At 39.8% G+C, this 14303-nt stretch overlaps 1 protein-coding gene across 5 annotated transcripts in view; it reads left to right on the top strand.

Annotated features, from left to right (window-relative positions):
* The window catches only part of TARBP1 (tRNA guanosine 2 -O-methyltransferase TARBP1), a 104553-nt gene that overhangs the window by 82072 nt on the left and 8178 nt on the right, over positions 1–14303 (top strand). For 3 of the 5 annotated variants that reach the window (XM_048843837.2, XM_048843836.2, XM_048843840.2), the window contains 4 exons: positions 1736–1817; positions 5821–5992; positions 6288–6479; positions 12633–12757. In XM_048843837.2, coding sequence (XP_048699794.2) covers positions 1736–1817; positions 5821–5992; positions 6288–6479; positions 12633–12757 — 571 coding nt within the window. Of the gene's footprint in view, positions 1–169; positions 1818–5820; positions 5993–6287; positions 6480–12632; positions 12758–14303 lie in introns of those variants that run through there. The other 2 variants (XR_012667730.1, XR_007355724.2) reach the window with 2 other exon arrangements.

Below are 14303 nucleotides of genomic sequence, written 5' to 3'. Positions count from 1 at the left end.
CTAAGGACCTTCTTAAACCACTTGTCTAATCTTGTAAAGTAGCACTTGATAATCTTTGTGATTTTGATGTTTCATCTATTTAAGTAGAACACTTAAAAATGGAATTTAAAGACGTCATCAGCAGATAAAATGAAATTATAGAAAACTTCCTTCCTTCTCTGTGTTTCAGAATTAAAAGGTTTCCTTTAATATGAATCCTCAGTAGAAAGTTCTGCATTCATCTGATAACTACAGTGCCTGTCTGAGAATGTGAGCAGACTATGTTATTCAGACTATCAGCAGTGCAATGGAGATGAGTTTAGTGGCTTGGGGAATAGGGCTTATAACTTTTTGTAGTCTGTCCTGAATTTTCTCATCTTGCCTCCCAGATTGAAAAATGAACAAAGCTTATTAGCTAATAAATCTACAGTAAATGTTTATATGTTCTCCTTGCATTGTGAATTGGGGCTAGTTTGTCAATATAACATGTTTACAAAGTACTGGTGTTTAAATGTTTAAGCTAACAGATTGATTTCCAGAAGATTTGCATTTCTTAACTATGTATAAAAAAATGGCAGTACTTGTGTGTCCCCTGCATTTGGAGTTACAGAAGAACCCCTATTTTATGAACTAATCATAGATTGATGAGTTTGTAAAATTCAAAAGTTCCTAACATTGAACATTACAGTAGGTATGGTGTATAAATTGCAAGATGGTGTACTGCATAGCTGTCATCTTGTCAATCAAACCACTCCAAAGTGATTTTCAGTGCATTGAAAGCATTGGAATGTGAAGGGATGTTGACTTATTTTTCATCAACATTTCTCTCATTATGTGACCTTTTGTTTTTTTCTGTGGAGGAAAAATGGTTCGTATAAATTGCCATTCATAAGATTGGTGTTCATAAAATTGAGGTTCACCTGTACTTGGCTTAAAGGATCATTCACATAGGAGATCCATGTTCAAAGAGTAGTGTTTAGTGAGCACTACAAATCCCTTCCTGGGTGTGGGATCACATCAGAAAATCTACAGTGAATATGTTGACATGTTACTAACACTGCTAATAATCTGTTCATTTATCTCCCTACTCCACATCTGATCAAATGTGTGCAGACTTGGATCTTTTTATCTGCCAAGACTTGAGAATCAGGATCCTCCTGCAAATATTTGTGGTATCATTGAAATCCAAAGAAATAAAACGTTGAATGCAACTCTGTGCACTGTTTTAGGTGTTTGTAATTTCACTAACAACGGCAAGAGAAAGAGAAGGTTGAAATAATAGAGAAATTGATTATCTGTTATTTTTGCACTGTATTTATTTGTAATTAGATCAACATGAACACTCCTCCTATTACTGGTTTGGGGTCTTAAGCAGTTTAGTTTGTTTAATTTTTTATTCATCTGTATAGTCACCATTCATAAGTCCTCTTATTCTGAGTTCCTGAGAGAACTTTTGTTCCCCTTCTCTGAGAGGGTATGATACCTTTCTCTATCAAACATAGTTATCTTAGTTACCATAATTCATAGAGATATGTTTCTTCCCAGTTCCTGGGCACAAAGTGAATTTATTTCCAGTTCATTGTATTCATAAATGAGTCTCATAAATGTGAGTGGTGAATATATATTTAAAGTAGTCTCTTTTTCCATTAACACAATATATAATATATGCATTTAGACTGGACTTCTTTACTGTGAGACTGTAATAAGTAAATACGTAGAATTTTTGTATATTTTACTGTATTTTTGCAATACATAGGAATGCTAGAAAGAATTGGCAACGAATCCAAGATCATTTCTTTTTTGCAACATTTCATCCCCTGAAGGATTACAGTCTAGAGGCAAGTATAAAATACTGTATGTAATGGTCAATTATTTTTCACTGCTTTGCTGCTATATTTGTAATTTGGACATTGTTCTACTGCATGATGAGTAATGATCAGTTGTAACTGATTTTTGGATATCATGAAAAATGACTTCATAATATTTTGGTGCATCTTAGACTAAAACAAATATATTTGGACTCAAATGATTTTTAAAATTATTTTTTTATAGCAATCATGGCTAGAAAACTAAATCAATTAAATTGAAAACCCAGGAATGTAGGTGTGTATTATAATTGATACTGGTTAATCTGGAGGAAACAGACAAGTGAACTCCTTCCTAGTTATATTTGTATTTGTTGCTTGATCAATTGCTTGCAGTAGCTCAGTTGCAGCCAATAAGACCCAACTTTTTTTTCTTTTATGACCCACCTTCAGAATTTTCATTCCTGTCACTCTTGCACTTGTTCTGTGATGTGCTGGTAAACTGCTTTTTGAAGTGGCTTAGCTAAAGTACACACTTTCTGTGAGTTAAAGACAAAGATGCATTGAAGTCAGACACATCAGTTCCTCCTTCAGGTCAGTTTCATCACTGTGGCTCAGAATAACTGGAAGCTGAGTGATCAACAAGAGGGGAAGAGAAAAAAAGGCAAAATAAAGGTGAAGATGAAAAACATGAGTAGAGTGCCTAAAGCAGAAAAGAGGCAAGAATGAGGAAAAATGCACAACTATCTTGACAAAAACAGAACATCCTCGCAGAATTTGAAATTTGTTTGCTGTTGACTGAGGGAAAAATACCTGTTTTCAGATGTATTGCATAAGAATATGAATTTGGAGCATCTTCTATACTTGAGCATCTCAATTGATAAAATAATAGTTTATATAGTCAATTGATGCTATATCCATGCTATTGGTGATCAGTTAGTTTTCTAAATATCTTAATTTTTTTTGTTATGGCCCAATACATTTCTATAAATCACTCGAGCTAGGATTGCAATCTGTTGCTCTAAAACAGTAACAGGAAGTCATTGAATGAACTACATTTCTTGCTTCTTTGGAGTCCAAATTGTGTCTGCTTGTTTCTTTCGGGAAGATTCAGCTTAAGATCACCTCCTTAGTTTTCCTGTAGACTAAATTTTGACAAATTTCTCAAAAGAAAGGTGTGACGGGTTTGGGCCCTTTGGGGTGTCACCTGATGTGCTAGTATGCCACTGAGTCAACCTATTCTGCCAGCCTGGATCCCCTTTACCTGGCTTTGCTGGGCTAGGCTCACAAGCCTTTTCCAGTCAAGCGCACAGGAAGGGCCGCACCCAGCTGCACAGAGAGACAGAAGTCCACTCTGGAAAGATTCAGCCATAGGGCTCACCCCAACACCCTGGTGCCCACTCCCTTTAAGGGGTATAAACCCAAAGGTTTTATGAAATTCGCCACCTCCCTCAATGTGGAGGGAGTTATGCACAACTTCTTGGCCCCCCCCTCCCCCCATTAGAAATTACATAAACTGGGTTATATTGTAAACAAGAAATAAGTTTATTAATAACAAAAGGTGAATTTTAAGTGAATATATGAGATAACAGACAGAACAAAGCAGATTACTGACCAAATAAAGCAAAATATGCAAGCTAAGCCCAATATGCTTCTCACCCTAAATGTTATTTTGGGCAGGCTGCAAAGTTTCTGTGATTCAGAGTTCCAGTTATATTCCTTTTCAGACTGGACCCTGTCTCAGTCTGGACTCACCCCACCCCTTCCCTTCAGGTGGCTTTCGCAGTCTTTCTCCTTGGGCAGACAGGCCATAGAGAGGAGGAGTCTGCTTGCCTTCCTCCCCACCCTTAAACAGGATTTACATAAGGCGGGAATCCTTTGTTTCCCAAATTTGACCCCCCCCCCCTTCCCTTCCAGTGGAAAGTTACAAGGAGTCCAAGTATCCCAGTAATGTTTAGTATCAGGTGATAAGACCAGCTGATTCTGTAGTATCACAGCATCCATGAGTCAGTGGAAGTATAGAGTGTCTGCAGGAAAGCCAAGCCTTTTCACAGTCCATTGTCCTCGCTGAGGGTCATCAGCCCTGTTTTGGCATTTCCATTGTTGTACCTGAAGTGTTAGCAGTGGGCATCACCCTAAGTAGTATAGTTGAAATACAGATACATTATCCATATTTCTAACTTCAGATACAGAAATGATACAGGCATACAAATTGGATAATCACATTCAATAAATTATAACCTTTCCAATGATCTCTTCTTACAAGATCCATCTTGCATGAAGTACATTTCAGTTATGTCATATTCATATCATAAGCATATTTTCATAAAGAATACGGAGTGAAACGTCACAAAAGGATTGTGTTTTTTTCAGACTTATACGTTTTTTAGTTCCAAACTATTGTGAAGTTTAGTGATTATACCAACATATGAGGGGGGCATAACATTCCACTGATTGAGTAAAACTAACCATTGAAATTGAAAAAAGGTCTGGATTTCCAATTTGTGGTTTTCTATTTTTTCCTGATTTCCCCTCCTCTTTTCACCCCCATGTTTTGTATTTAGGGTTAGTTATGGCTTATTTTAGGAGTTAACATCTTTTATTGTTTTTTTTTATTTTGTTGAAATATGAGGATTAAAAAATAATTGCCCTTCAAAACTCTGTGCTCTGAGGTACAGTAACTCCTCATTTAACGTTGTAGTTTATGTTCCTGAAAAATGCAACTTTAAGCGAAACAATGTTAAGCAAATCCAATTTCCCTATAAGAATTAATGTAAATGGAGGGGGGGGGGTTAGGTTCCAGGGAAATTTTTTTTTGCCAGACACACAGTGTGTAAGTTTTAAACAAACAATTTAATACTGTACACAGCGATGATGATTGTGAAGCGTGGTTGAGGTGGTGAAGTCAGAGGGTGGGATATTTCCCAGGGAATGCCTTACTGCTAAATGATGAACTAGCAATTGGCTGAGCCCTCAAGGGTTAACTCATTGTTGTTAATGTAGCCTCACGCTCTACAAGGCAGCCGGAATGGAGGGAGGGAAGTCAGCATTGCAGACAGAGACACACACCCTGTGTGTGTGTGAGAGAGATGCGCATTTCCCCTTTAAGTACACTGACACCACTCTTAAGTACACTACCTTGTTAAGTTAATCAGCAAGCTGAGACTGCAGCCGCTGCTGCCAGGAAGCTCCCCCCCCCTCCTGAGCCCTGTTGTGTATGTCCCCCCTGCTCTATGGAGGTGGGGTAAGCGGGGTGCAGGAGCAGGGGGGAGGGGACACCCTGACATTAGCCCCCCATTCCTCTCTTCTCCCCCTCCCCCAGCAAGCAGAAGTCTCGGGGAGCAGCTCCAAGGCAGAGGGCAGGAGCAGCACATGGCAGTGGGGGGAGGGACAGCTGAACTGCCGGCAATTGATAGCCTGCTGAGCAGCTGCCACACAGGGAATTTAAGGGAGCAAGGAACTGACAGGGGGCTGCCAGTCCACCCTGGTTCGAAGCCTCCACCAGCTAGCTGCAAGGGGCTGCTCTTCCTGCAAGCAGTGGACAAAGCAGGCGGCTGCCAAACGACCTTGGAACGGAGCATTGCACAACTTTAAACGAGCATGTTCCCGAATTGCTCACCAAGGAAACAACCTTAATGGGGAGGGCGATAAGTGAGGAGTTGCCCTATAAGCTTCCAGTGTTTGTCTGAGTTCCTTTGCTGCTTCTAGCCCCTTCAACAAACAACTTCTAACATTAGAAAAGTTGTACATTTGAGGCATTTTCCAGCATAATATTTGTAATTTAGATTTTCTTAGATTGTTGCTTTGGTAGGGTTTTATGGGTTTTATCTTTAAAACTGGAAAATGTCCATAATGTTAAATATATGTTCCTGTATTGCACCAGGTTATGAGTATTCGGAGATGTATTGATCAGTAAGTTATAGCTTATGATAGATAAAATATTTGTAATATAAAATTATGCTGAAGTTAGTTTAGTATCTCTTTGAAGTTTATTTTTTTTCTGAGATTATCCTAAAAGTCCTGTGTTACATTGCAGACAATATTTTACACCCTTCCACGCCTTTCAGAACTTGTTGAAGATGAATGGATCCCACTCTATAAATTTACCAGATATACTGACATTTCTTTGCCTGCAGCATTTCATTGGTTGCATTCTCGAACTGAACTTCTTAATCTAAAACCAAGTGACTGGTCTCAGCAAGATATGGGTAAAATACAAATTCATATATGTTTTGATCTGAGATTAATTATTTGGGTTTGGTAGTTGCAATATATTTTGTCAGTACTTGCTCTGCTAAACATAATTGTTAAAAAACTGCTGTAGAGCATATAGTTATGCTGTGCTATTAGCATAATGTATAGAGATTGATGATAATATGTGACCCTGATAGTTTCAGAAGGGTATCACTTTGGTGTCCTAGTAAACAGTGGTTCCCAAACAGTTTCATTATCATGTCAGTATTTTCCACATCTAAATAATTTAAACCTAACACTTTTTCTTAGGTTCAGATTTAGTTGAAACGGATAACCAAACAGAATGGACAGATGTTCAGAAAAAGATCATCCCTTGGAAAAACAGTAGTCCTGATTTAGACCTGGAATTGGTATTTCAGGACCGTGCAGCTAAACTTGGTAAATCCAACAGTAGATTGATTGTAGTGGCCTCACTTATTGATAAACCCACCAATTTAGGAGGTAAGGTTCAATGCATATTTTTAATTCTTTATTTGCGCAAGGTGGATTGACTTTGTGATTTAAATAGCTGATTTTATTCATGATTTAAATCAGTAAGCAGGAAATCTTGATTTAAATAATCAATTTAAAGCTTATTTGCATTTGTACTTTTTATTTATCTTCCTAGAAAAGTTAGTTCTTATTGGTTGGTATAATTTAGTACTTTTTTTTTGCTAAAAAGGAAAATACACTAGATAGGCATTATTGAAGCAGTTATATAGCTCAACATATATTTATTCAGATTCTTAATCTTTACATTTTTTGTTGTTAGAATGGTGAAAAAATGACATTTCTTATTTTTTAGATTAATTTTTTACTTGTGATTTGTGTTAAACTGCATTTGGATTGGAAATTGGAATTAAATAAATTATGAAAACAATGTTTTCAAATAGTTCTATTTAACTAATACAAACAATCCTAAATCTGCTGGATACATAAAAAATAAAAGTATGTTTAGCAAAACATGTTTTGCCTTTAAAACCAACTGATTTATTAAACAAAGTAAATTTTATCTGTAACTAGTGAATTGAACTGATGGTTTCTGGCCTTCATATCGTTCAGGAGTATAGAATTCGTAATCACATCTTTTCACATCTAGTTTTTATTCATACATTGGAAGAGGAAAATAAGCTTTCCTGCTTTTTCAATTCCCAGGCCATTTCTCAACTTTGAATGAATTAGTCATTGAACTGAACTAGTTGAACAAACTGAAATGAAGAAAATATTCACTCTGCATCTGCCAAAGGAACTACTGCTGTCAAAAACTGAGTTAGCACTTCGACAAGCTCTAGTTCCAGGTGCTTAGCCAGGGTCTACCACCAGTTCAGGAGTTTGACTTTTTTTAAAATTTTAACAACAAACATGTAGTGCTTGAATATTATTTTTTGTATTTTATTTAGATGATTTTAGTAGATTATACTAAGTTTAGGCCTTTACATATCAAATGTAATTTTGTTTATTTATGAAAAGAGATTTCTTTAATTTAAATTTTTTAAAAAATCTGATTAAATTAAAAAAAATCACTGCTGCTTCTTCAAGTAGTGTCCCTGTGGGGGCTCCATTGTACGTGTATCTGCATCCCCGCGCTGCCGATCAGAGAACTTTAGTAGCAGTGTCCGTTCAGCCTGCTCATGCACTGCTCCTCACCGGCCACAAGGCTAGCCAGCATACGCAGGCGAACCGTCCTCAGTTCCTTCTCAGCCGCCTCTGGCTAGTGACAGAGCTATAGCTGTCCATTCGCAGATCATTAACTCTTTTAGAATTGCTAATTTTTAGCTTCCATTAAAGCGCTTTTTCTTTCTTTACTTCGTTTACATTTTATTTTGGCATTTGCCTTTAAAAAAAAGAAGAAAAGAAGAAGAAGAAGAAAAAAGACTGTCTTCTGCCAACCCCTTGTCCAGGGGGTGGGGGGAACCCCCTAGACAAAGATATGCCCTGCACCCCAGTCTTCAAAAACCGCCTCAGTTGCAAGGAGTCTATCCCAGTGACTGATGGACACTCACAATGTGTTCGCTGCCTAAGAGAGAACCACATTCCATAGAAGTGTGGTTTGTGTCGGCAACTGAAGCCCAGATCCAGAAAAGACAGAGAACTGAAGCTCAAATTCCACTTCACTGAGTCAGCACTTCAACCTCTGGAGTCCTGGCAGGAGCCCCCACTGCAACCTTCTACTTTGAAGGGAGGTGAGCCCAGGGAGTTGCCTGTGAGCCACTCACGTAAGGCCTCTAAGAAAAGGTCAGTGAGTCCCCATAGCGATCCCTGATCAAGCTAAAAACAATCTCTGGCTCAATCAGTATCATCAGGACCAATGGCACTGAAGTTGTCTAAATCTGGTATCCAGGGCATGGATGGTATCATACCAATGGAGTAAGTTGGGTTGCTCCAGCCAATGACCCAGTGGGCCCAGGCAAGAAACCACTGGTACCATGGGAGCATGAAAAACCTAGAAGATCTGACCTGGGGAAGGCTCCATCAGTACCGATGTCAACATCTACCTGTACCACCTGTGGTACACTGGGCACCAACAGACCTTGCTCTCAGGTCCACATCTCTAATCCCGTCGGTACAAGCCTCTTGGCATCGACAACCACCGCTGGTACCGATGCCTTCTGCACTGCCAGACTTCCAGTGCGCGACGGGTCTTTTGGTGTCTGACGCACCGGACTTACCTCTGCTCATTACCGGGGACCCAGTACCAAGTTCACCCAGAGCCCTTGACTTGCCGTTGACTTCGTACCATGCACCACCCTTTTCATTGTTGCAGTCAGAAAGTGAGCAAGAGGACGTGGTTTCCCGCCATTCTTCTCACTCGCTGTGTGGGGCCCCGTTTCACTATGGACATCAAGCATATTGTCCCCCTGGTTTGGTCAGTTGTGGCACCCACCACTGGCCCCTTCCCATCGCAATGGCCATACCGTGATCCTTGGCAGGCTCAAAGACAACAGGTCTCCCTTATCTCTAGTGCAAGGGTTCACAAGCTAGGGGTCGGGACCCCTCAGGGGGTCGCAAGGTTATTACATGGGGGGTTGTAAGCTGTCAGTCTCCACCCTAAACCCTGCTTTCCCTCCAGCATTTATAATGATGTTAAATATATAAAAAGGTGTTTTTAATTTATAAGGGTGGGGTCGCACTCAGTAGCTTGCTATGTGAAAGGGGTCACCAGTACAAAAGTTTGAGAACCACTGCTATAGTGTGACCTACCAGCAACCGAGGAAACACCATCGAGCTGCTACCTCGAGGGCTTCTGACCCTCCTGAACAGGCAAGCACGCTTCTCATCATCACCGCTAAACAAGACAGTGATACCCCTTCCATCAACTATGGCAGATTATTTTAAACTGTTCCAGAACTTGGCACAGAGGATGGCAGAAACATTGCCAATACCTTTGCAAGAGGTGAGCAAGTCGCACTACAAGCTGGTGAACATTTTACATTCATAGAATCATAGACTATCAGGGTTGGAAGGGACCCCAGAAGGTCATCTAGTCCAACCCCCTGCTCAAAGCAGGACCAATCCTCAATTAAATCATCCCAGCCAGGGCTTTGTCAAGCCTGACCTTAAAAACTTCTAAGGAAGGAGATTCCACCACCTCCCTAGGTAATGCATTCCAGTGTTTCACCACCCTCCTAGTGAAAAAGTTTTTCCTAATATCCAATCTAAACCTCCCCCACTGCAGCTTGAGACCATTACTCCTTGTTCTGTCATCCGCTACCACTGAGAACAGTCTAGATCCATCCTCTTTGGAATCCCTTTCAGGTAGTTGAAAGCAGCTGTCAAATCCCCCCTCATTCTTCTCTTCCATGGACTAAACATCCCCAGTTCCCTCAGCCTCTCCTCATAACTCATGTGTTCCAGTCCCCTAATCATTTTTGTTGCCTTCCACTGGACTCTTTCCAATTTTTCCACATCCTTCTTGTAGTGTGGGGCCCAAAACTGGACACAGTGCTCCAGATGAGGCCTCACCAGTGTCGAATAGAGGGGAACGATCACGTCCCTCGATCTGCCGGCAATGCCCCTACTTATACACCCCCAAATGCCATTGGCCTTCTTGGCAACAAGGGCACACTGTTGACTCATATCCAGCTTCTCGTCCACTGTAACCCCTAGGTCCTTTTCTGCAGAACTGCTGCCAAGCCATTCGGTCCCTAGTCTGTAGCGGTGCATGGGATTCTTCCGTCCTAAGTGCAGGACTCTGCACTTGTCCTTGTTGAACCTCATCAGATTTCTTTTGGCCCAATCCTCCAATTTGTCTACGTCCCTCTGTATCCTATTCCTTCCCTCCAGCGTATCTACCTCTCTTCCCACTTTAGTGTCATCTGCAAACTTGCTGAGGGTGCAATCCACACCATCCTCCAGATCATTTATGAACATATTGAACAAAACCGGGCCCAGGACCGACCCTTGGGGCACTCCACTTGATACCGGCTGCCAACTAGACATGGAGCCATTGATCACTACCTGTTGAGCCCGACAATCTAGCCGGCTTTCTATCCACCTTATTGTCCATTCATCCAGCCCATACTTCTTTAACTTGCTGGCAAGAATACTGTGGGAGATCGTGTCAAAAGCTTTGCTAAAGTCAAGGAACAACACGTCCACTGCTTTCCCTTCATCCACAGAACCAGTTATCTCGTCATAGAAGGCAATTAGATTTGTCAGGCATGACTTGTCCTTGGTGAATCCATGCTGACTGTTCCTGATCACTTTCCTCTCCTCTAAGTGCTTCAGAATTGATTCCTTGAGGACCTGCTCCAAGATTTTTCCAGGGACTGAGGTGAGGCTGACTGGCCTGTAGTTCCCAGGATCTTCCTTCTTCCCTCCACCTCCTCCGGAGTGGTCCTCCCTATTAATGAGGCGCTACTGGATCCTGCCAAGGTCATATGGCAGGCCCCCACGTCTGTCCCACCAACATGCAAGCCCGCTGACAAGAAATATTACATGCCAGCAAAAGAGACAGAGTTTCTCTTCTTCCACCCACCTCCCAAATTTTATTATTGTGGACGCTGTTAATTCTAAGGGCCGCCAACACCAGTTTAACTCCACCCCTTACGACCAGGACTGGAAGCATCTGGACCTTTTTGGCAGGAAAGCATACACCTCAGCCATCTTCCAGTTCCATGTTGCAAGCTGTCAAGTCTTACTGGCAAAATATGACTATCAGAACTATGCAAAACTCAGTTCTTTTATTGAGCAGCTCCCCAGTTCTCATAAGGAGCAATTTAAAGTCATAGTCAACGAAGGCTAACTGTTGGCTAAGACATCTCTCGAGTCTGCACTTGATGCATCTGACACAGTGGCATGTTCAGTCTCTACTGCCATTGTGTTGAGATGAGCCTCATGGCTTCCTTTGTCTGGCTTCCCAAAGGAGGTCCAATGGACTGTGGAGGACCTTCCTTTTGAAGGGATAAAGCTATTAGCCGAGAAGACCAACGCCTCCCTTCACAAAGTAAAAGATTCCAGGGCCACTCTTCAATCTCACAGTATCTGTACACCTGGGTACAAAAGCAGATATAGTCCTCAGCCACCAATCAAGGCCCACTCATCACAATATTCATCTCAGTATTCAGCACAGAGATCATATGAACCCCAGATGAAGAAGCCCAGGTTACCCAGATGGAAGATGTCAGGATCACAGCCCATTTCCTCTCAACCCTCCACCTCAAAACAACAGTTTTGACGGTTGGTCGAGGTGCCCATAGAACATTCTACTTATTGTTATCTCACACTGGAAACCCGGCCCCTCCCCACCCACATTCCTTCAGAGAGACCATCTCACCCCATTCCGCAGCATCTGGGAATGGATAATCTCCGACAAATGGGTGCTGGAGATCAACTGGGATGGATGCTCCATCCATTTCTCCTCCTTCCCCCTACCAAACATCCTTCCCGGACCCTCTTCAGGGACCCTTCTCACAAGAGCTGCTATGTCAAGAGATAAACCATCTCCTCAGCATAGGAGCCAGAGAGCCAGTGCCCACAATTCTAAGAGGCTTCTACTCTCGTTACTTCCAGTTACCGAAGAAAAAAAGAGGGTTGGAGACCCATACTGGGACTCAGAGCGCCCATAGACCTTTTCTGCAATTATTATTAATAATTATACCATTTCCATCTAGTAATGAACCAATACCATTGTGAGGATTCTGTTTATTCCTATTATAGTTACAAAACTCCTTATTGTTCTTAACCCTGCTGGTCAGAGATTTCTCCTTGTGTCATTAGTGTGTATGTAACCCAAAACTCATACATATATGCTGATCCACTGCACTGTAACATCATTGGAAGTAAATACTGCAGAATACGTTATAGGACATGGTGGTAAAGGTGGGATTGGTTTGTTTTTATTTATTTATTTATTTATCTATTTCTAACCTACTGATAGCTTATAGAAGGCATTTTCCTTTTTCTGCTGACATTGCGAGAGTCATGACTTGGAACATACATGAAAAGCATGTGGAAATAACCCTGTTGACTAAAACTAGAGGGCTAGAGACACAAATGTTTATATTGCTTGAGATTATTTGTTTTCAGATTGTCTTCTCTTTTTCATGTGCTTTAATATCTTAGTTTTGTTGTTTAAAGTAATCTTTATATTTTAAATCTTGTGCTTATTTGTAGGTTTGTGTCGTACAAGTGAAATATTTGGGGCATCTGCTTTAGTTGTTGGCAGTCTTCATTATATAAACGATAAGCAATTTCAACATCTCAGTGTTTCTGCAGAACAGTGGCTTCCTCTTGTCGAGGTGGGTGGAAAAAGTATTTTAGCTGCTAAAAGGAGCACTGTACATATAAATTCATTCAAACTGATGCCCTCTAAGTCAAGGGTCTCACTTTCTTTTTTCCTCTCCTGAAAATTAACCGCTTTACCCATTTGGCACAAGTACCTGCTTCTTTGTTTTATGCTAGTATTAAGGTATGTTTGCATTATTAGCCTGCTGCTTTTGAAGATCCTTGTTGCGGTTTTTAAAAGGTTGGTTTGTTGATTATTTTTTGTGTTAATGAAACTGATTGTACTAGTTGCCTCTTGTTTTATAACATACTCTGATTGTAGTATTTTACAGCTGATGGTTGTACATTGAAATTTAAAATTCTTTTGTAAAACTTAAAGTGATTCATTGAAATGTTGTTAATCTCATCTTGTTTAGCCCATTCTTTTAGTGACATGATGAGAATAATTAATAACACAGTTTGTCTGAAACTAATTTACAAGGTAGATTTCAGAGCCTTTTATCAAAATCAGGGCATCTTGCTTCAGACTGTAGGTCTAACACTCAGCACTCTATGCAAACCTGTGGTTGTAGTGTTTTGTATAGATATTAGGGCTGTTAATTAATCCCAGTTAACTCACACGATTAATTCAAAAAAATTAATCATGTTTAAAAAATTAATCGCAGTTTGAAAGCACTGTTAAACAATAGAATACCAATTGAAATTTATTAAATATTTTGGATATTTTTCTACGTTTTCATATATATTGTATTCTGTGTTATAATTGAAATCAAAGTGTATATCATTTTTTATTTCAAATATATGCACTGTAAAAATGATAAAAGAAGTAGTATTTTTAGTTCACCTCATACAAGTATTGTAGTGCAGTCTTTGTTGTGAAAGAGCAACTTACAAATGTAGATTTTGTTGTTGTTACATAACTGCACTTAAAGAAAGCATTGTAAAACTTCAGAGCCCACAAGTCCACTCAATCCTACTGCTTGTTCAGCCAATCGCTAAGACAAACAAGTTTGTTTACATTTACAGAAGATAATGCTGCCCTCTTGTCTGTCTGAGCGATAGGCTGAACAAGAAGTAGGACTGAGGGGATTTGCAGGCTCTACAATTTTACATTGTTTTATTTTTTGAATGCAGTTTTTTTTTTGTACATAATTCTACATTTGTAAATTCAACTTTCATGATAAAGAGATTACACTACGGTACTTATATTAGGTGAATTGAAAAATACTTTTTTTTTTTTGAGCACGGTACACTTTGTATTCTGTGTTGTAATTGAAATCAGTCTATTTCGAAATGTAGAAAACATCCAAAATATTTAAATAAGTATTCTATTATTGTTTAACAGTGCGGTTAATCTTTTTAATCTCTTGACAGCCCTAATAGATATATACGTTTTCAAAGTCAGCTTTGTATATTTTCATAGCAGTCTGAGTATACTTACAGTTAATCTCTGGAAAATTTTATTTCTGATGTAAGAGTAAAATTCTCCGTATTTACACAATTTTGTCAATCCTTTAAAATAGTTTTGTTTTCAGAATAAATTACAAAGCCATACAATAC

Source organism: Caretta caretta, chromosome 3, assembly GCF_965140235.1.
Source record: "Caretta caretta isolate rCarCar2 chromosome 3, rCarCar1.hap1, whole genome shotgun sequence".
NCBI lineage: Eukaryota > Metazoa > Chordata > Testudines > Cheloniidae > Caretta > Caretta caretta.
The sequence above is the reverse complement of the archived record's forward strand: the minus strand, read 5'-3'. Positions and strand labels throughout refer to the sequence as shown.